The sequence below is a fragment of the Pleurodeles waltl genome, chromosome 3_1 (assembly GCF_031143425.1).
Source record: "Pleurodeles waltl isolate 20211129_DDA chromosome 3_1, aPleWal1.hap1.20221129, whole genome shotgun sequence".
NCBI lineage: Eukaryota > Metazoa > Chordata > Amphibia > Caudata > Salamandridae > Pleurodeles > Pleurodeles waltl.
In genome coordinates, this window is record NC_090440.1 from 1,011,791,388 (window position 1) to 1,011,814,270 (window position 22,883).

Sequence of the window (22,883 nt, forward strand, 5' to 3'; positions counted from 1 at the left end):
CTTGCCCTCTCTGCTGGATCACCCCAAACGTTTTGCTTTTACCTTCCACTTTTCGCTTAATGTGTTTTTGCTGGCCTTAGGGCTCTCTGCAATTTACCACCGCTAACCAGTGCTAAAGGACTTGCACTTTCTCCTTCAAACATGGTAACAATGGCTTATACCCAATAGGCATATTTAATTTACTTGTAAGTACCCAGTAAAGTGACACTACATGTTTCCAGTGCTTGTAAATTAAATGCTGCTAGTGGCCCTGCAGCGCTGATTATGCTGCCCACTTAAGGAGCCCTGGAACCATGTCCCAGGCCTGCCAATGCAGCCTTTGTGTGAAGTTATTAAACTTTGGTTTTCACAATGAAAGAACTAACCGACCTAGCCAGATTTGGAAAATTCATCCACCAACTGCAAAAACTATTGAATGACAGCCTTAAAGTTTACTAGACTTTGCTGTACTCATGTTTACACTGCATTCGCCTTAGTCTCTGTTGTGGAAATAAGTGATTGCTGCCCAGTATCTAAAATATAGTCTTTTCTGCATATGCCACTTTAATGTATGGGACCTTGCTCGCTTGACTGGCCTGTTTGTATCTGTTTCCAAAATTTAGTTATTATAAATGATAGATTCCCTTTGCACTTACCACTTTAAGGTATCAGACCTTGCTTGTCTGTCATGCTTGTTTGCACTTGCTTCCACAATAGGCACCACTCATGATGGAGATCCTTTGTACACGTCACTTTAATGTATGAGACTCTGCTTGTTGGACTTGTTTCCTTTTACTTATTTTTATACTATATTTTGCTTCCAATTATTTGGTTTTTATGTGTCTCTTTTAATGGCTCTGTGAATACGTTGTGACTTTGGGTCAGTTATTAAAACTGAGGCATTTCATCAGTAGTCACCTTAATGCAAGAAATCTGTTTAACGGATTCCCTTTTTTAGTGTTTTGCCTCTTTCTCATGAGATAATGGTATACGGATGATATGCTCTAGTATCCTTTGCTTACTTTTATTAAGTTCGTTTTAAAATTGTATTCTGCTTACCGTGATTCTGCTACATTCATTGTTTGTTTTAATTATTTTTATATTTTTTTGACTTACGGTAACCTTTTAATTTTTGGAGAAAAAAAATTGCAAAGATTTTTATTATTCATACTATAAATGTTTATGCACACACACAGTTGTTAAACTGCCATTTCAAACTGACAACGTAAACCTTTTGCTACGCCCAAACCATCTTTTTTAAAACATATAAATCATCCCCAGGGTAGGCCCTGGACAACCGAGGTAAGGTGCAAAGTATTGGAAAGGTAGGTCATGTACTTTTACATTTTACATGTCCTGGTACTGAAAAGCGCCTACATTCATTTTTCACTACTGAAAGGCCTAACTCTCCCATAGTATAACATTGGAATTATCTTATTTTATTATAAGTGTAATTTCCAAATGAGAACAGGTAACATCTTAATGTTTACTGTCTTTAGAGTTGGAATTTAAACTACTAACTTATGATAAAGTCGGCTTTAAATCTCAATTAAGAAAATGCCTCTTTCAAAAAGTTGACCTTTTCCACCCTTAGCTCTTTAGTGCCTGTAGCCTGCCTCTAGTCACATGACTGGGTGTAGCTGACAGCTGAGCGTTGTGTATTCTTTCGAGACAGCCACACCTACAGGGGGCTTAGATGTGCCTGGATGTGCCATCCCTGGCAGGATGGGAGGGAGGAGCTAAGCACAACTCCACTTACACTTGAACAGGCTGTATCCTGCATCTGCACAAAAAGCTGTAAAGGCCCTATAGTTAGTCTGGAGCCAGGGGCGGGAAGGCATGGTGTCTGGACACTTCACAGGGAAACCTCTAGAAGCTTCTACCCCACTTCAAAGGCACAACTGTTTATAAATATTAGACCCCAGACACCAACTCTTCTGTACACTTCCGGACCTGTGGACACTCTTCCAGAAAGAAGGACTGTGGTGCTGCTATAAGGATTGCCACTCTACTGCTCTAAAAGAACTGCTGCCCTGCTATGCTGACTTTCTGCCTGCTGCTCTTTTGCTTCAGGAAGAAGAACTGGACCTGCAACTTCATCGAGAACCCATGATCCTAGAGTGACTCCAAGAGCTTGTCTGCTGGCCTCCTGATCAGAGCCTCAGGGCTGTAAAATGTTGCCTAACCAGCTCCTGTACCCCCCTACAGGGAGTTCCTGATCCCAAGTTCTGCCCCTCAGGTCCTAGAGCCTCTTTGTGACTCAGGGAGCCTAAACCAAGCGTTTGGGCTTTTTGCAACCATGAATGGGCCAGTTTAGACTGAGAGCACCACAAGAGCTCATTGCTTGCACAGAAAACCAGAAAGAGACGCCATCATCCCATCTCTTTGCACTGCAGCATCAACCTCTCATGGGGGACCTGCAACGTGAAGCTCCTGTCCGCCTGTCCGAATCGCCCAGCCTGCTCTTCATGCCATGCTGACATCCTGGTTAAACTGGGACTGTGTTGGACCTGTGCTCCATAGCAGTCATCCTGAACTTTTGACGTTGACCCAGTCCAGCGCGTCCATATAGCTGCAGCTGGCATTTTGTGCTTTTAAGTGCTATGCTACACTTTATTCTTTAAAAATTGGTAACTCTGATTCTACTGATTTGAATTTTGTCATTTTGGTCCTTTTTTCACTTATTACATTTTGCTCTATTTTTCCAACTTGGTGTGGGATGTTTTTGTTTGGCGTTTTCACTGTTTTACGGTTTGAAGTGTTACACAAATACTTTACACATTGCCCCTAATTTAAGCCTGATTGCTCTGTGCCAAACTGCCAGGGGGCTCACCACGGGGTCATTTAGGGTTTGCTTGTGCCTTACCCTGACATTGATTGTGGTTGCTGCTTGACCAGGACTCACACCCCAGTCAACCATTATCCCAATTTCTTACAGTGGTGATCAACGGTGAGGATTAGGATTTGCGTTCATGCAGTGCCATACTGTGATTTGGTGTACACTATCATTCCATATCATATAGCATTGCATGATTTTTTTAAATTCTCCTATTTCTCTCATTTGGTAAATCTTTCTACATTTCGATTCCTGCCTCACTTTCAGAGACTTGGGACTCTTTTCTTGTTTCACTGGTGGTACCTTGCCAGAATGGAAGTAATCATGGATTTGACCTACCTATCATTCTACAACAATTTCTGCAATGAGTGGGTGCTAGTCATGAAGAAGGAGTCCACATAGCAGGACCTTCAGCCAGTCCTGCATGGTTATGTGGAAAGAAGCTGGTTGGAGGCTTCAACAGAGAATCTAGAGGGTGATACCCCTCAGAAGTTGGATGAGAAGGAGGAAAATTACTTGGCAGTGGCTCCAGAGGAGAGCTATTTTGCAGCTCTAGGGCTGGAGAGAGGAGCCCTTTTTACTCCTTGCCCCAGAACCAGAGGTGAGAGGGGGACCCACAGAGATGGAGTTTCCTGCTGGATCCAATTCAGGAAGTAATGTATCCTCCTACACCCTCTCTCCTCAGAAGCTGAAGAACAGACAGACTGAGAGGGACCTGAGGCTTTAGCTGACCAAACAGGATACAGCGGAGAGAAAAGCTGAGGCTGAGGAGAGAAGAGCTGCAGTTGAGAGTGCCTTAGCCAAGGAAAAAAATGCCATGGAGTCAGAACAAAAGAAAATTGAGGCTGAGAGAGCCTTGGAAGAGAGAAAATCTTGTTGGCTCATGGACTGAGTTTTAAAGAGATGGTCTGTCTTAAAGGCCAAATAGCTGCTACAGTCCAGCTGGAATGGTGGCAGTGAAAATACAGTGACCAGTGCTGGAAAAAGGGTCCATATATCCAGGGACTCGGTGCCTGACTTTGAGGCGAGGGATGACATAGAAAGGTTGTCTGAGGCATATGAAGTAGCTTTAGAGATGCACAGGATCCCTGAGGAGTATTGTGGAGTTGGCCTTTTGAGACATATGCCTAGTGATGGGAGGGATGCCCTACTTGCCCTATAGTAGGGGGACAGGATCAGGTATCCCTCCATGAAGGAGACCCTTGCCAACAAATATGGATTCACACCAGAAGAGCACAGGGTGAGGTTCAGGGACAGTTAGAAACTGTCTCACCAGCCCTAGGGAGGTTTTTGTGGATTACTTATGTAAGGCACTGGAGTGCTGGGTGAAGGGTAGCAGAGTAAACACCTATGAGGGGCTGTTCAATTTGATCGCCAGACAGCATCTGTTCAGTCACTGTTTTCTAAGGCTATGCCAACACCTGGTTGACTGCAAGGTTACTGACCCCAGGGAGCTTGCAATGGAGGCGGACCTCTGGATTAGTGCCAGATTGTCTTCTAAGGCATTGGGGAGTGACCCAAAGGAGGGTGGTTCAGTTTCCCTCCAAAAGCGGGTGTGAGGGTGCTACGCAGATACACAGAGACCCTGACAGGTCCCAGTATGGTGTGGCAGGAAGGGGTTCCCATGTCCCTTCTAAGCATAGGAGAGGAGATTTTGGTGGGCTGAGGTCCAGGGTGCCTATTTTCAACCCCAATGTTTGGACTACTCCCAGTTGGGGCACAGGCAGGATGAGCAGGTCTGTACCAAGAGACCATCCACTGATGGGAGCTCCAAAGTGTCAGGGAAACTGGGTGGGGCAGCTGCCCAATGCGCCTTTCCTTACCAGTTACTTTTCCTGGGGTATCACTCCCAAGTGGAGGATACAGGGACCCAGGTGGAGAGGCAGTGTGAGAGAGAACTCACCCATGTCCTTTGTTTAGCCTCAGGGTACAGACCCTCAGCTGAGTGACTAGTCCCAGGATACCGTGCCTGAACTGTAGGGAGGTAGAATGGAAGTAGGGTGCCTAATATCCAGGGCTGTTGCCCCCCACTGTGAGAAACTCAGAGAACCCTCGGTAGCCCATAGGAAACTCTTTGCCAGCCCCAAGGCTGGTATTGTTGTGAAGTTATTTTAGCGTTTACACATGGACACATTTAACTTTAATTCCTTTTATTATTTTACCGATACTTCATTTTAATGGAGATGTTTATTATTCCTTTGATCAGTTGTCCTTCCTTACAGAAACTGTTATTAATTTCTTTGCATGACATTTCTCATCATACCAGGTATTGCTGAAATAAAGGGAACACTGTCTACCTTACCAATCAAATAAGTATTTTCATGTCAGGGCAAGTTCTTAGAATAACAGATATGTTATTATAAAACATCACACTGCCCACAACATCTTAGAGGGGACATACCAGCCAGTTTGCCATACTGTGATGCACGTCATTGCAGTTTCTGCTGAAACCCTTTGGTTCCTCTTTATCTATGTATGAGGACTCCCAGCAGACTAACAGATCTCTTCTAACCTCAGCACAGGTCGGGATTAGATTTCCTTCCTGGGACCAGAAGGGCAGATTAGGGCTAACACTACTACTTGCTTTAATGTAGGAACTCAGTAGTGTATGTAGGACTACCAGGCGCACTAATATGCCAGCAAAGTGGGACTTTTTTGGGGTTTCACTCTTGTGATTACTGCCGTCCTGACATTGTGTTTTATTATCCTTATAATCACCATTCATACCCTCTTATGTAGAACGCAGTTGCTTCAATAAAACCTATTGAACCAAAACCCCACTTCTATTCTGTCCTTGCATGTGTGAGACTCATATGTCTGAGAAAAAAGGGATGGGATCCACTCCAGCAAGACTCCCCTGAGGGGTCTGAGTGTCATGGGATAGGCTACCACAAATCACTTCTACCCTCTGGTACTTGTGAGGTGTGCTAGCTAGCTGGAAGAGGTTAGGCTGACAGCTGCCACGCGGTACGGAATTAGACTCCGTTCCCCATGCTTGGTGGTGCTGCCGCCCAAATGTCCAGCTGTCTTGTTACCAAAGCGAGAGTTTACAACACAAGAGAAGTCAACCTAATGTCTCCTCTTACAGCCACCACCTGCCAGTGGATGGCCTGGGGCCTGGCTCCTGACACTGAGAGCTATTGATGGCCTCTGTTGGTTGCTGCCCTTATGGTTGTTTTCCTTGGGTTGGGGATAGAAGTCTGATTCAAGGGGTGGAATGGGCCATTTTGTATTGTGTCTCTGGAATCAAAATTTTAAATCACAACATATAGTAAAGTTGTATTTTGAGTTACAATTTTGAAAATTACAGTTTTAGAAAGTTGACATTTTTCTGCCTTAGTCCTTTAGTGCCTGAAACCTGTATCAGGTCACATGACCTGCTGTAGCTGATAGATGAGCTTTGTGTATTCCTTTGAGACAGCCACAATCAATAGTGAACTTAGGTGTGCCTGGATGGGCCATCCCTGGCAGGCTGGGAGGGAGGAGCTGGGCACAGCTCCACTTACACTTGAATAGGCTGTATCCTGCCTCTGCACAAAAAGCTGCATAGGCCCTGTAGTCTGGAGCCAAGGTGGGGAAGGCAGGATGCCTGGGCACTTCACAGGGAACCCTCTAGAAGCCTCTACCCCACTTCAAAGGCACAACTGGTTATAGATCCTGGACTTCAGATGCCAACTCTTCCGTGCATTTCTGGAGCTGTGGATACTCTTCCAAGAAAAAGGACTGTGGTGGTGGTATAAAGACTGCCACTCTCTCTGCTTCTCTAAAGGAACTACTGGCCTGCTGTGCTAACCTGCTGCCTGCTGCTCTTTTGCCTCAGGAAGAAGAACTGGACCTGCAACGTCATCTAGAACCCAGGATCCCAGAGTGATTCCAAGGGCTAGTCAGCAGGCCTCCTGATATGAGCCTCAGGGACAGAAAGGGCTCCCCAATTTGCACCTGGACCAAACTGCAGTGGATTCCTGACCCCCAAGTAGTGCCCATCAGTCCTAGACCCTTGGTGTGGCTCAGCAAGCTTAAATCAAGCTGTTGGACACTTCACGACCACAAACAGGTTGTACTGCTCACACCAAAAACCAGCAGGTAAAACTTCAGTGGGACTAACCTGGGACTTTATCTCACCTGCACTTCCTCGTGGCCAGCCTGAACTTTTGACTTTGACCCGGTCCAGTGTGTTAAGATTGCCCCAGGTGCCCCAGGTGGCATTTTGTGCTTCTAGTAGCTGTTTTTCACTCTATTAATTACTCTGACTCTACTGATTAAATTTTTTATTTTTAGGGTCTGAAATGAAAGGTGAAATCCTTCATAAAAGCTAGGTCAAAAGCTGAATCGTGTGAAGAGCCATTGAATTTGAATACATCATCGGCAAGCTTCTGCTAAAGCTGTTGGTTTGGGTGCCAAAAGATCAGAGAGGGCAAAGCTAGATTTCGTAGCTCCTGAGGTAGCATCAGGGATTGGGTACATACATATGCAAGCCTCAGTCATGTCCAACATTTACATTTGAACGTAGTCATGTTTTTAGAGCAAGCCTGTAAAACGTTGCAGGGCAGGACTCTGTGAGGCCAGATACTGTAACCATAAGGTCTCCCTGAACATGTCTGTAGTGTAGTAAAAAGCCCTGAGCAAGACCAATCTGGTTTTCTTGGTCACTTTGGATGCAACTTTCCTGAGCATGCCACAGCACCTTATCACAATCCTCTGGAGGTGAAACAAATAATTAAGTTCCATTTTCTTCAACTACTTAATAAGATTTTTCTGGTCAGTTCTTCAGCTCTAAGGTCCTTAGCACAGGCTTATAAGTACTAGATATTTCTTCAGCCAGGGCTCCTTTCGATTTCAGCCCGCTGTGGTCAGCTATGTCGTCTTAGAGTTAGGGGTCTTTCTGATTTTTGTGTTCCTGGTGAAGGTAACATGAAACCAACCACTTAACCCTTGGAGTGCAATTCCAGCCTTTGGGTGAGAGAAGGAGTCATGAGTAGGCCTGGCTTCAAAGCCTAATGTACATCAGTGTAACTTGCTTAATTTCACTTTAGGCTTGTTATGTAAAATTCTAAAAATGATACCATTACATTAAATCGCACAATTACATGCCGTTAGCTGCAGAATTTAACCACAAGCACTTAAGAACAACACAAATGGCAAGCACCCAAGCTGCTTTTGCTTGAGGCACTTGTGTTTTTCATACATTTTTGTTTCTGTGAAATGCATCCTCTCAACAAAATGATGCTATGATGCATTTCATGCTAAAACTGGTGTTAACTGATGCATAATTTCCCATAATTTTCCTGAAATTTCATGCCACTACAAAGAGCCAATTACCAAACCACTAGTCAGGAGTCCTTGTGTCCTCATCTTCCAGCGTGTGTCATGGGTCTTTTTTCATCCAGCAGGGCATGTTTATTCATATAGAGTCTTCCCAAGCTCAGGTATGTTCTGAGGAGGTGCTTGTGAATGGCCATTCTTATCCTGTGCACCAGCCAGTGATTGGAAAACAAATCCCTAAGCAGTCTTGGTTACTTTCTTGCCTTCTCCATCTACCTTTGCAGCACTTTTGATTGACCTTACTGTAAACTTACCCAGGAACCTCTGTTTCAAGATGACAGACTGTTCCTACCACTAGACAAGCCTCTCTCCAGCTGCCTAGTCACTAAGTCATTTGAAATTAGCCTCCCTCCAAACTGAAAGGGGCAGAATTTGTACTTTTCTGCAGTGGTTGGAGTCAAAGGGTCTAAATGGATTCTGTGAATGAATGGGATGAAATTCTGGCTGCTCCTTTTGGGATCAGTAAATTAGAAGAAGAAGTGTTAAGCTTGTCGCTGGCTCTGCAAACTGTCCTGCACCCCTGCTAGATGGCTATTCATTTCTAAGTGGCCAGCAATTACAACCGCCCTGTTGTTTTCTGCCCTCTGTTGCAGGCTATTGTCTTCTGATCCAAAAAAGTTAACTCTTTCAGCCAAGGATGTATATTCCAGCTCTGGAAATGTGATGTGTGGCAGAACCGTTTTCAAGCAAGACCACAAAATAACATTTTCGATGGGTGTGGAAACTTTTCAGACACTCACCCTCAGTCATAGATCTGGGTTTACACCATCATTATTTAGCTTGCCTTGTCACCCTAGTTTGGACTCAGGCATATGCAAGTTTTGACCCTGCTCCCCATGGGAACAGTCCAGCACGAACTGCTAAGCCTGGTCCTCCCATCTTGGGATGGGTTTGGGGTTTCACCCCTCATCAGCCAGGCTAGCCTGAATCCAGTGTGGCAGCAAGCATATCATCCACATATGGGCATAACCTAGCCACTTAGGGTGCACATAGCAACACCACAAAATGAAATGTTTGATGTAGTGTTGAAACTTTTCTAACATTCATCCCCAGTCACAGATCTGGGTTTAATCCATTTAGTTTGCTTGCCACATCACCCCAATTTGGATCCAGCCATATGCAAATCAGTCATGACCCTGCTCCCCATGAGAACAGTCTAGCTAAACTGCCAAGCCAGTTCCTACCTGGACCAGGAACAAGCATCCCGGGACCAGTTTTGGGATATGACCCCTCATCAGTCAGACCAGGTTGAATTCAGTGCTGTAGTGAGCAAGGGACCCATGTCTGGCATACCCTAGCCACTTAGGGCGCATATAGTAACATCACAAAATAAAATGATGGACGGACTGTTGAAACTTTTCAAACACTCAGATCTGGGTTTTATCCACCATTACTTTGCTCACCACATTACCCCAGTTTGGACCCAGCCATATACAAATCCACTGGTGATTGCAGCAAGGAGCAGAGCTGTATTTTGCATATTACTTGTGAATTCCTTCTAGAGGTTGAACTATATGAAATTTGCTAGCATGTCTGAGTAAATGCTGTTTTATGCATGGACAACCAGTGGAAGAAAAGGACCAAAAGAATCCGAAGGTCATTAGAAGGGTACTCACTTCTATGCACTAGAATCAGCAACAAAATTATGTGTGTATCTTTGAGAAAAACCTGAGTAGGCTCTATTATTCAGGAAGGGGCAGTGTGACTAATTATTCAAATCGAGCAAAAGGACAAAGGGTAGGGTGGAGTGATGGGGAGAATCATACTGAGTGCTACTCAGTTTAAAACGCAAACCAACATGGAGAGCACTATTAAAAAAAAAAAAAAAAAAAAAAAAGTCTATGGTTTTCAGTAAGCCATAGACTGTTTTTTTTTCATTTACATTGTATAGCGCTCCTCATGTTGTTTTTATTTTTTATTTCAGATTATGAAGATACATGAGCAGTAGGACCCTATGAGGTGAAGTGCTATTATACATAGTTTACCTACTATCGTTTGTGCGGTACTGGTGGGCTATTACTGCTCTTTTCGTAGCTGTCTGTTTAAAATATCTTTACAAACAAGTGAACTTAAAAACCAAGAGAAATGAAGATATGAGCTCCTCTACCTGACAAGACCCACCAACTGTGGCAAAGGTGCTCATGGTGGATAAAGAAGCAGGGATCCTGTAGACCGAAGCTGGCATTTTATCCTGGTACACTGCAGAAGTTCCATAAAGAACGGTGAGGAATGGATTTGCTGATCCATTGCGACTCAGTTTAAATATTTACTGTGCAGGAGGCATCGGTCATCAAACCATCGGAATAGGAGAGGGGCTAGTTAAACTTCGGTGAACCAGAGAACTGTGGTGTCTGGGGAATGAATGCGGAATGCTTGCAGATTGTATGCGGTGAAAGCATGCAGTGACTAAAGACTCTACAGGATGTTTGCGGAGTTATTACAGTGAAAGCAAGCAGGGTTGCCAAAAATGCTACAGAATGCTTGCATATTCTGTACAGCGAAAGCAAGCACAGTCGTCAAAGGCGCTACATAATGCTAGCAGATTTTACACAGTGAAGCAAGCACAGTCACAGAAGATGCTACAGGACGTTTGCAGACAGTATACAGTGAAAGCAAGCACAGTCGCCAAAGGCGCTACATGATGCTTGCAGATTTTATATAGAGATAGCAAGCAAAGTTGCTAAAGGTGCTACATGATGCTTGCACATTCTGTACAGCGAAAGCAAGCACAGTCGTCATAGGCGCTACATAATGCTTGCAGATTTTACACACTGAAGCAAGCACAGTCACAGAAGATGCTAAAGGCGCTACATGATGCTTGCAGATTTTACATAGAGATAGCAAGCACAGTTGCTGAAGGCGGTACGTGATGCTTGCAGATTTTACACAGTGAAGCAAGCACGAACACCGACGATGCTACAGAATGCTTGCAGATATTATACAGTGAAAGCAAGCACAGTCGCCAAAGGCGCTACAGGATGCTTGCAGATTTTATACAGAAAAAACAAGCACAGTCGCCACAAATGCTACAGGTTTCTTTCAGATTTTATACAATGAAAGCGTGCACAGTCGCCAAAGATGCGTTCTTTCAACAGATACATTACTGGTAGGAGACACTACTCCACTCAGTGGTAATAAGCTAGGAATAATAAGTAACTACGCAAATTGTCCACTGTGAAAGGCATCACAAATTGCTAGAGGTTGCCTCAAACTTTCCAGGGTGATGCAGTTCATCTATGTCTCTCACGTGTTTAATTATGTGTTAAATTGCTCTAAATTGTGAGGTCCCAGGAATGATACGCAGTCCCTGAATGGGCAATACATTTAACGTTATGGACAGCCTTATGGACGGCCAAATTCTGAGAAAAGGAAAAAATAACTTCCGTCATGAAATTGTGTGAACCTGCTTGCAACAAATACTCTAACTTACAATGTAAGAGATCAGCAAATGCTGTGTTTAGTTACTTGTGCAGAAGGGTGGAACACTAGTTTCATTTACAAACTATTGTAATGTAGGGCCCAACACCACATGCAAACCTTAAAGAGGGGTGCAGTCTTAAAAAACACGTACATTATTACAGTGGCCACACAGCGTTTAATGTAAAGTATAATGGAGCATTTCCAGAACATTCATTTGAAACAGGTTCACAGCCTAATCGCACAGCGACTCAACTATAACGTTGTTTACTTTGTACAGTACATTGTGCGTTCTTCATCCATGCGTCGTAACTCTTTTCAGTTTTAACGCTGTAAACGCAAATTCACATTGCTACAAAACAACATGCGATAATTGTGAAAAATGAAGTAGAACTACCGACCTTCATTTCTTTTCCGATCCTGGTCGGTCTGGAGTGTGTCTTTCCTGAGTCGGTGCAAGTTGTGCAAGGAAGGAGAGAGAAGAAAACAAGAGAATGTGAGTGTCAGGAAGAGGCGCCGGGCATCCGTGTTCGCAGTCCAAGTAGCCTGCACTTCAAACTTTAAACCTCAAGTTAAACATTAGTGAAACAGAACAAGATGAACAGCTGGACGCCTGAAAATGAAATGTTGCTTTCTCTAGATGGGGAAGTTCTGATAGTATTCAGACCCGCCCCCCCCCCCCCCCCCCAACCCCTCCTTCATGTTTTTTCCCTGAGATAGTCCCCGAGAGTAAAGGAATTGTAAAGAAATAGAGGCTGCGCTCGTGGAGTTAGGAATGATTGGGCTTGGAGCACAAATGAAACAATTTGGTCAAATATGAACAGCGCAGCCTGCAAAAGTAACAGTGTTTAATCTACTCGGGAATGAAACAAAAACAACAAGATTGAGAGACTGTTAGATCATCATGAGACGCCAAAGGAAACTGCCTCCTATCAGGTTACAATCACCAGAGGAAAAGTGTTTGAAGAGGTGTGGGAAACATATAAAACGGACGCCACACATCACATACAGTGAGCTCTGGGAGCACTGTTAAGACACTGAAATGTATGAGCTTTTGCTAAAATATTGAAAGTAAATGGAGCATGACACAATAACACACACAAAGCAAAACAACACCACGATTACAAGATAAGATTGATTGATTGATTGCACATCAAAACAGTAAAAACAAATGCAGAAACACAACCACAACACAGCATTGTGGTAATGCAACACAAACCCAAGGCAGCAGAATAATAAAACAAAAGAACACAAAGAAACGAAACACAACAAATAAGCACCACAATTATTGACACATTGCCAGTTCCCTCATCCTGCTTTCATAATACGGTGATAGAAGCTTTTTGCATCAAGCACAAGCGTAAACTTACCACCGAGGACATTAAATAGCGCCACGCAGAGGGCAGAGTCCACTGACGCTGAGGGTACCAGTGGGACGGAGGGCGAGGGGAGCACCACAGCAGAGACTGGAGGTGACAGTTCAGATACAGATACCTCCACCAGTGGAAGCTCCCTGGTGGTGGCGGACACTTCCATGACCACCCCAGCTACAGGTACTGCCGCCACCCCGTACCAGAACCGCCCTCCCAGCAGCCCCTCAGCGAGTTGCCCGTGCCCACTCACCCAGGAGGGTGGGCATCCCCTTTGCCCCAGGCACCTCAGGCCCTGCCCCAGTGAGCCCTGCTTCCTGAGTGAGGAGGCTATGGACCTTCTGAGATCCATCTCTGTGGGGCAGTCAACCACTGTGAATGCCATCCAGGGGCTGGCAGCCCAGATGCAACAATCTAGTGCCTTCCTGGAGGGCATTCACACTAGATTGGCGGCCCAACAGAGATCGATTCAGGCTCTGGCCTCCTCTCTGATGGCAGTCATTGTCCCTGTTTCTACCGTCCCCCCTCCAACTTACACTTCCCAGTCCCATTCTCCTCAACCCCAACCTATCCCAAGCACACATACAGACGAGAATGCACACAAGACAACACCCAAAAGTATCACAGGCAAACACAAACACCGCACTTCATCCCATAGGCACTCACACAAACACCATCCAGTGGCAGACACAACAACATCCACTATTTCCACTTTTTCCCTCTCCTCGTCCACCTCCTACCCAGTTACATCCACACTCACACCTGCATGCACTACATAATCATCCACTACCAGCATCACCACACCAAGCAGAACACACACCGCTCTGGCAGACACCTCCACAACAGCCATGCACGTGTCCCCTGTGTCCTCTCCCACTGTGTCTGTCCCCCCTCCTAAAATACACAAACACAAGCACTCAGACACCCAACAGCCATTCACCTCACAACAGCATGCAGCCAATGCACCTGCACCCAAAAGCAGCAGACAGACAACTCCAACATCCACTCACTCAGCCTCCACTCCCATTCCTTCTCCCTCTTTCCCCCCAATGTCCCTAAAAAACGGTTCCTATCCACCACTGACCTCTTCCCTACCCCTCCCCCAACCTGCACGTATAGCCAGGGCAGGAAAAACAAAGCCAAGCACCTCAGGGACACAGTCCCCGGGCCCAGTCCTCACCGCACCCACTTGTGGTGGAAAGGGATCCATACCACATGTCCTGAAGGAGAAGGGGACTGCACCAGCCAGCCTAAAGGGAAAGGAGACTGCCCCAGCAGGCAAGAAGAGAAAGGAGACTGCACCTGCCACCCGAAAGGCCAAGGAGCCTGCACCAGCAGGTGGGGAGAGCAAGGAGCCTGCACCTGCCACCCGAAAATCCAAGGAGCCTGCACCAGCAGGCAGGAAGATCAAGGAGCCTGCACCAGCAGGCAGAAAGGGCAAGGGGCCTGGACCAGGAACTGTGACGGAGCCCCCACCACAAACCATGGTTGTGCATCTGTCTGAGGGTGCAGAGGATGGGCAGGAGTCTCCCCCCACCAGCAGAACCACCACTGTGCAGCCCTCCGAGGTTGCAGGGGATGGGCAGGAGCCTCTCCCCACCAGCAGAACCACCACTCTGCAGCCGTCCGAGGTTGCAGGGGATGGCCAGGAGCCTCCCCCCACCAACAGCACCACCACTGTGCAGCAGTACGAGGTTGCAGGGGATAGCTAGGAGCCTCCCCCCACCAGTAGCACCACCACTGTGCAGCCGTCACCGCCGGTGGACCTGATGTAATCCTACCTCCATGGGCTGCTGGGCGGCCTGTCCACTCCAGAACCAGTGGGTAAGACACCCAGATGAGAGAATGTGACCTTACACTCCCCAGGACCAAGCATAGGGCATGTTGCACCCTCCAGAACCAGTGGGTAAGACACCCACTCCAGAGACTGTGGCCCATCACTCCCCAGGACCAGGCACAGGTCATGTTGCCCCCTCCAGAAGCAGTGGGTAAGACACCCACTTGAGAGACTGTGGCCCATCACTCACCAGGACCAAGCACAGGGCATGTTGCCCCCTCCACGACCAGCGGGTAACACACCCACATGAGAGACTGTGGCCCATCACTTCCCAGGACCAAACACAGGGCATGTTGCACCCTCCAGAACCAGTGGGTAAGACACCCACCCAAGAGACTGTGGCCTAACATTGCCCAGGACCAAGCAAAGGGCATGTTGCCCCCTCCAGAACCAGTGGGTAAGACACCCACTCAAGAGACTGTGGCCCATCAGTCCCCACGATCAAGCACAGGGCATGTTGCCCCCTCCAGAACCAGTGGGTAAGACAACCACATGAGAGACTGTGACCTTGCATTCCACAGGACCAACCACAGGGCATGTTGCACCCTCCAGAACCAGTGGTCTTGTTACATCTCCAGCTGAGGAGCCCCTTCATCACCCGTCCCCCTGAGGTGCCTGTCGATTTACAAACTGATGTCCCTGCAGTGTTCTCTCTGTGTTGAAGCAGGTGACAAGTGTGGCCTTGGACTTTGGCCTGTGGCCATGTGGCCCACGCAAATTGAGGACTGGGCTGTGTCCCTTTTTCTGTAAACATGTATATATCTATTATCTTGCCTAACTTATTTGTCCTACTGTGTTGATCTCATTACATACTCTTTGGTGAAATCGTTTAGTCCTTGCATTATTCAGCCGAGTTACGGGGTCAAATTGTTTTTGTAATGCATCAGGTTGTGTGTATGGTGTGTTTGTGTGGGGTGTGTGTTGTGCGTGTGTATGTGTCACTCTCTTTTTCCTCCCCCCTCCCTTGTGTGCTAGGTGGATGTACTCACTGTCGTCGTCTTCGCCGGCGTTGGTGTTCGTGGTGAAGCAGAACATGGAATATCAAACAAGCAGTTCTGGTTCCATGGCGGTGTGGTTCTTCCCTGTGTCTCCAAAGGTGAGTCCTTTCTGAGCTCAGTTTCCGTCAGGCTTTGATGTTGTTGCTACCGCCCTGGAAAAGGTGGCTGTTTGCAGTGTCTTAATATGGTGGGTGGAAAATTTACTTCCCCTTGGCTGTAGGCGGCTACTGCCATGGTGCCTGTTCTTTCCACCCCGGCGGTTGGTGAGGTACATTGGCTGTCTTTCGGAGATCTTTCCGCCATGGTCTTTATTTGGCAGTAGTTACCGCCGGTCTGTTGGCGGTATTACCGCCACTTTATCACCGACCGCTAGGGTCATAATGAGGGCCATAATGTCTACAAATATGGACGATTTGTGATTCCTACCCCTTATAACCCTCATTCTCATTTGTAACATTTCCTATACATTGAGATACACAGTTGATTGATTTATTGTGTCGCTGTGTGTGATGTAAAGTGCTCTGACTCTTATACGGGGATCAATAGGACTGTAAAATGATTAAGAAAAAAATGTGAGTGAAATTGTAATCTTTATTTGTGTAATTACTTCTACATACAAAAACATCTTGCCTTCAAGTAATAGTTTCTCTAAAGTGCTTGTCAAGTGATAAGGCCGTTGTTTCCCTCTATCACACTGGCATCTAGGTGTTAGGCTCCAGATAGATCCCAGGAAGGGTGAATCTTGAACAAAAGAAGGGCTGATGGCCCTTTAAATCATCATCTTCATCAAAAACTTTATTTAGACCACAGGGGCCATAAAAACACATAACAAGGATACAATAAATACATCAATAAATATATAAAATACATACAGTACATATTAAAAAACTAAAACCTAAGTTATCTTTCAGGGCAATTTCGATTCATAGTTGCTAAGCCCGTCATACAGATAAAAATTTTGCTCTAAGGACCCAACTTGCCCCAAGGAACTTGGCGGTAGCAATGACCAAAGTCAAGCGAGTTTCTGATCTGAGAATTCGAAGAGCAGCATGGCACGGACTCCCAGCAATCTACAGGCTGGGGCAAGCCATTTCCTACAAGAGGCGGCATAGGCAGGGCAAACAAATAAAACATGAGGAAGATTTTCAATAGGTGCTTTACAAGCTGGACAAGTAGTTATCACCTCAGGTGACCAACGGCTGGTGAATAATCTTAATGGCAACAAAATGGTTCCTGCACAAAATTGGAAGTACAATTTATTTTCTCTAGGCACTGAGATTATATCCCAGAAAGCCTCGTATTTGCATATATCTTTTAGGTCAGCAAAATCACATGACAGTGTAGAGTGAAGTGCTAACCCCCCATTCCTCCGAGTCTACCACTTTCCAATACTGTTTCTTGAGGTCGAGTTTTGACGGAAAGGAGGCGGTAGTTGGGGAGTCCCAAAGTTCATTGAGCCCAAGCATATGAAATTACTTTTTAATATGTCTGAGCCAGGGAATACTAAGAGAGCGGTCAGTTTCTAGAATGACCTGCGGGGCTACAGTAAAGGATGCAAGCTCTGGTGTAGTCCAAAGATGCCGCCAATATAAGAGAGGACATAGGCAAGCCTTATAGCCGATTCTCTTCATGCCTTAGTCCTTAAAGAGAGGGAACTGCGGAGTGCTCGATACAAGAGAAACAAGATTTCTTTTTTTTTTTTTCAAGAGTTGATAGTTCTTGAGCTTTGGCATAGCCACACAATTCAGCCCCATAAAGAGCCGAACTCATAGCCTTAGCTTTGTAAGTTTGAAGTGCAGGGCGTATTGGGTTAGTATATGAAAGGTTAAAGTCCATAATTAAAACCCCTGTAGTTTGCTTTAATTTTAACGCCTACTTTGCATTATGTGACTTCAAAGACATTTTCTCTGTTAACATTAAGCCCAGGTAGCTAAATGTGTTCACCTTTTCAAGTGGTGTACCTTAAAGCATAAACTTCCCTTTCTTTGAAGGATCCATGAGGATTGAACATCATCACTTTAGTTTTGAAAGTGTTGATTTCCAGACCCTTGTGTGGAATAAAAGTCTTCAAAACACGTAAGGAGTTTTCTTAAGCCGCTTGGGATTTTTAGATATTACAATTGTATCATCCGCAAATAGCAGGAACGGAATTTTGTGTGTGCCTTATGATGGTGTGTCAGCCTCTACCCTGAGTAAGGAGAAAAACAATATCATTAAACCTTTGCTGCCAGGCCTTTACCCCTCCTGTGCCGAGCCTTTTTTTGGCTATTTGTGGCAGCTCGCGCTTAGGCCCTCATAACATTTTCTCTACATAAGCTACCCATTCCAAATTTGTGTCCTTTTTTCCAATATCCTAGGGATTCTAGAGGTACCCAGACTTTGAGGGTTCCCCTGAAGGAGACCATGAAATTAGCCAAAATACAGCGGAAATTTTGTTTTTTAAACAAAATGGAAAAAAAGGACTGCAGAAGAAGGCTTGTGGTTTTTCCCCTGAAAATGGCATCAACAAAGGGTTTGCGGTGGTAAAATCATCTTCCCAGCTTTTAGGAACAGGGAGACATGAATTAGAAAACCCAATTTTTCAACACAATTTTTACATTTTACTGGGACATACCCCATTTTTACTATTTTTTGTGCTTTCAGCCTCCTTCCAGTTAGTGACAGAAATGGCTGAGAAACCAATGCTGGATCCTAGAAAGCTAAACATCTCTGAAAAGTAGCCAAAATTCTGAATTCATCAAGGGGTCATTTGTGTAGATCCTGCAAGTGTGTCATACAGAAAATAACAGCTGAAATGAAAGAATATTGAAATTGAGGTGAAAACAACAGCCATTTTTCTCCACGTTTTACTCTGTAACTTTTTCCTGCGATGTCAGATTTTTGAAAGCAATATATTGCTACGTCTGCTGGACTCTTCTGGTTGCAGGGATATTTAGAGTTTATAGGTTCATCAAGAACCCTAGGTACCCAGAGCCAATAAATGAGCTGCACCTTGCAATGGGTTTTCTTTCTATACCGGTTATACAGAAATGAATTTGCTGAAATACAAAAAGTGAAAAATAGGTATCAAGAAAACCTTTGTATTTCCAAAATGAGCACAAGATAAGGTGTTGAGAAGCAGTGGTTATTTGCACATCTCTAAATTCTGGGGTGCCCATACTAGCATGTGAATTACAGGGCATTTCTCAAATAGACGTATTTTTTACACATTGTCTTACATTTGGAAGGAAAAAATGTAGAGAAAGACAAGGGGCAATAATTCTGTGTTCCCCTAAGTCTCCAGATAAAATTGGTACCTCACTTGTGTGGGTAGGCATAATGCTCGGGACAGGTAACATAAAATGGACACATCACATTTTTACATTGAAATCTGACATGTTCTTTGCAAAGTGCCTAGCTGTAGATTTTGGCCTCTAGCTCAGCCGGCACCTAGGGAAACCTAGCAAACCTAGCAAACCTGTGCATTTTTTAAAACAAGACACCTAGGGGAATCCAAAATGGGGTGACTTGTGGGGCTCTGACCAGGTTCTGTTACCTAGAATCCTTTGCAAACCTCAAAATGTGGCCAAAAAAATACTTTTTCCTCTCATTTTGGTGACAGAAAGTTCTGGAATCTGAGAGGAGCCACAGATTTCCTTCCACCCAGTGTTTCCCTAAGTCTCCCGAGAAAAATGGTACCTCACTTATGGGGGTAGGCCTAGCGCCCGTGACAGGAAATGCCCCAAAACCCAATGTGGACACATCAAATTTTCACAAAGAAAACTGAGCTGTTTTTTGCAAAGTGCCTAGCTGTGGATTTTGGCCTCTAGCTCAGCCGGCACCAGGGGGAACCTAGCAAACCTGCCCCAAAACACTATCTGGACACATCAGAATTATCGAATACAAAACTACCTGGTTTGGTCCTGGACTCAGCAGCCATCTAGGGAAACCTACCAAACCTAGACATTTCTGAAAACTAAACACCCAAGGGGGTCCAGGGAGGTGTGACTTGCGTGGATCCCCCAAAAATCAAATTGTTCCCATATTTCTGTGTGGGATCACCGCACTGAGACAAATTTCATACCACCCAACGTTCCCCTCAGTCTCCCGGTAAAAATTATACCTCATTTGTGTAGGTGGGACAAATGCTTGTGACAGGGAAGAGCCAAAAACATGTTGAAATTTAGGGGGAACCACAGCGGGTCCAAAAGGGCAGTTTGAAAAAAAACATTTTTAGGCTGACAAGAGCAGCACACTTTTTATCGGTATACATGAGACAATGCTGGGTGGTAGGAATTTTGTGGATTCCTGCAGATTCCGGAAGGTTCAATGACAAAAATGTGGGAAAAATGTGTGATTTCCAGCAAAGTTGGAGGTTTGCAGGGCATTGTAGGTAAGAAAATGGTGCGGGTGCATGTGAAACACACCACCCTGGAATCACCCAGATGTTTCTTTTTCAGATGTGTGTAGGTCTTTTGGATTTTTCGAAATGGCAGCGTCCCAAAGTCCATAAAGTGCAGCCCTCACCATTCCAAGTGGGACGATTTTGAGAGTTAGCCAAGCTCTCATGGCTCAAATGTAAAACCAAAACCCAAAATAATCAAATGTCCTCTTACTTGCCGTGGGATAAGATGTTTTAGTGTGCGGGGGAGAGCTGAAAGACTATTACCCCTTTCAGTTGGGGTGGGGGCTTAACCAGGCCCATACTGGTTGGTATCCACCACCCCTCAATTTTTTGGTTATTCCCTGCCATCTAGTAGACTTTCTGCCTCCCCCGGGTAGTGGATCAGGGTTAATTGCCCCATCTGCCCACTGGTGGGCAGAACAACTTTGGTCTCATTTATTTGGGGTGGGGGTAAGGCCATAGCCCCATCCTCTTATTTTGGAAAACAAAAACTTCCCTGGTCTCTGGTGGGCTCTCTTTGGAGGCAGATAATAGGCAAAAATAGGCCAATCCGCCCCCAAGGGGGGCAGATATGGCCAACAGTAATGTGCCCCCATGGGGAGTGACCCTTACCCAAGGGGCTGCCCCCTAAAGAAAACACACACATACACACACACCTATCCCTGGTGCCTAAATAGTTTCCCCGGGGGCAGATCGGCCTAATAGAAATAAGCCGATCTGCCCAAAAGGGGAGCAAAAAATGGCCTAAATAAATTTGCCACCCCAGGGGAGCAACCCTTGCCTAAGGGGTCGCTGCCCTTGCGTGAAATTGGCGCAAAAAAAAATCCCCGGTGCCTAGTGGTTTGGCCTAACAAAAATCGTCTGATTGGGGGCAGAAATGGTCTAAATACAATTTGCCCCCCAGGGGAGCGACCCTTGCCTAAGGGGTCGCTATCCATCACTAAAAAAAAAAAAAAAAAAAAAAAAAAAAAATGGTGCCTAGAAGTTTCAGCCCCCCCGGGGACAGATTGGTCTAATGACAATAGGCCGCTCTGCCCCCAGGGGGGGGCAGAAATGTCCTAAAATAAATTTGCCTCCCCCCGGGGAGTGACTCTTGCCTAAGGGGTCGCTCCCCTTGTGTGAATTTGCCTTAAAAAAAACTCCCTGGTGTCTAGTGGTTTGGCCTCATAAAAATATGAGCATTTCTCTTCCGATCACGCTGGAAGCTGAGCTTCAAGCGCGATGGGGAGGTGGCTCTGATGAGGTCAGCGCGCAATCAATCACTGATGTCATCAGACGTCACTGGGGGGACCTGGGGGAGTCAGGGGTGGAAGGGCCTCTCCTTCCATCCCTGCCTTGGGGGGTGGGATGCGCTTCCTATGAGCTGATGGCCGAGGACGTAATGGTTACATAAGGGGTTAATGTATAAAGAAAGCAAAGTGGGGGCAAGGACACACCCTTGACGTACTCCCGTTGACACCTTTATTCTGTCAGTAAGTTGCCCCTTGTCACCTCATCTAACACAAGCATAATTTTCCTCATGAGGCTATATCAACAATGCAAGAATGTGCTCGGGGATTGCCATTGCAGAAAGAACTTCCCACAGCTTATTACGAGGCACTAAGTCAAACGCAGATTTCAGATTAACTAAGGCAACATGCAAATTCCCTTTGCCAATAACAACTGTCTTCCAATATAAGAGCAAGAACCTGAAGGCTTGTTCATTAGAGGAAAATTTCTTAGGAAAGCCAGCCTGTAGTGGGCTAAGTATATCACACTCACTCATCCAGTCATCGATCTTGCCCAAAAGGCAGTGACAAAACACTTTCTGCATATAGTCTAAAAGGCTAATTGGCAATTAGGAGGGAGGACTCTAACACCCTAAAATCGAGACTACAATAGCACCCATCCATGACTCAGGGATTGATGCCCCAGTCGCTATTGCATTTGATATGATAGCAATGTATCTTGACCACACTTCAATGTCTGTTAGAAATAGGTTTGATGGGACACCATCAGGACAAGACGCCATCCTGCGCTTTAGAGTACCAAATGAGTGTGTTATATCCGCAAGGGAGAACAATTGCGTCAATGGAGGGCTAGGCATTGGGTTAATAATGGAACAAGAGTCCTTGTCATGTTCAGGGACCATAATACAGTGATCAGGAGAGTATATTTTGCTCAAGTGATCTACCCAGTCCACTGGAGCAATATTTGTTGTAATATTCAATGCGCTACTTCTACTTTCAGGGCGACGTGCCGCCAGGGACCAAAATTCACTACAGTTCCTCTCACGTGAAGCGTTATTAAGTGCAACCCACCACTTATCATCTTGATCATGCTTGGCTTTACAAACAGCTAATTTATAGGACTTTCTAGCTGAACAAATAGCATTTATATCCTTGGATTTAATAACTTGGATTAAGCGCTTGTTCGATGATCAAATTTTTTTTTTAAACCAGCTTTGTCTATCCTTAGGCCTCCCACCACCAGAGACTATGGCCCTCATTACAACCCTGGCGGTCGGTGTTAAAGCAGCGGTAATACCACCAACAGGCAGGCGGAAAAAAATTGAATTACGACCATGGCGGAAACCACCAACATAGACAGCCACTTTAACACTCTGACCGCCACGGCGGTAGAAACAAACAGCGTGGCGGTAACCACCAACAGACAGGCGGAGGACAAAGTACCACCCACTGTATTTCAAGACGCCTATCGGCACCTTTTCTGGGGCGGTACCAACGCGATCAAAAGAATG

At 45.5% G+C, this 22,883-nt stretch overlaps 1 protein-coding gene across 2 annotated transcripts in view; it reads right to left on the minus strand.

Annotated features, from left to right (window-relative positions):
* LOC138284925 (dipeptidyl peptidase 4-like) overlaps window positions 1–22,883 on the minus strand; it is a 497,709-nt gene that overhangs the window by 388,182 nt on the left and 86,644 nt on the right. For both annotated transcript variants that reach the window (XM_069224254.1, XM_069224253.1), the window contains exon 4: window positions 11,956–11,999. In XM_069224254.1, coding sequence (XP_069080355.1) covers window positions 11,956–11,999 — 44 coding nt within the window. The remainder of the gene's footprint in view (window positions 1–11,955; window positions 12,000–22,883) is intronic.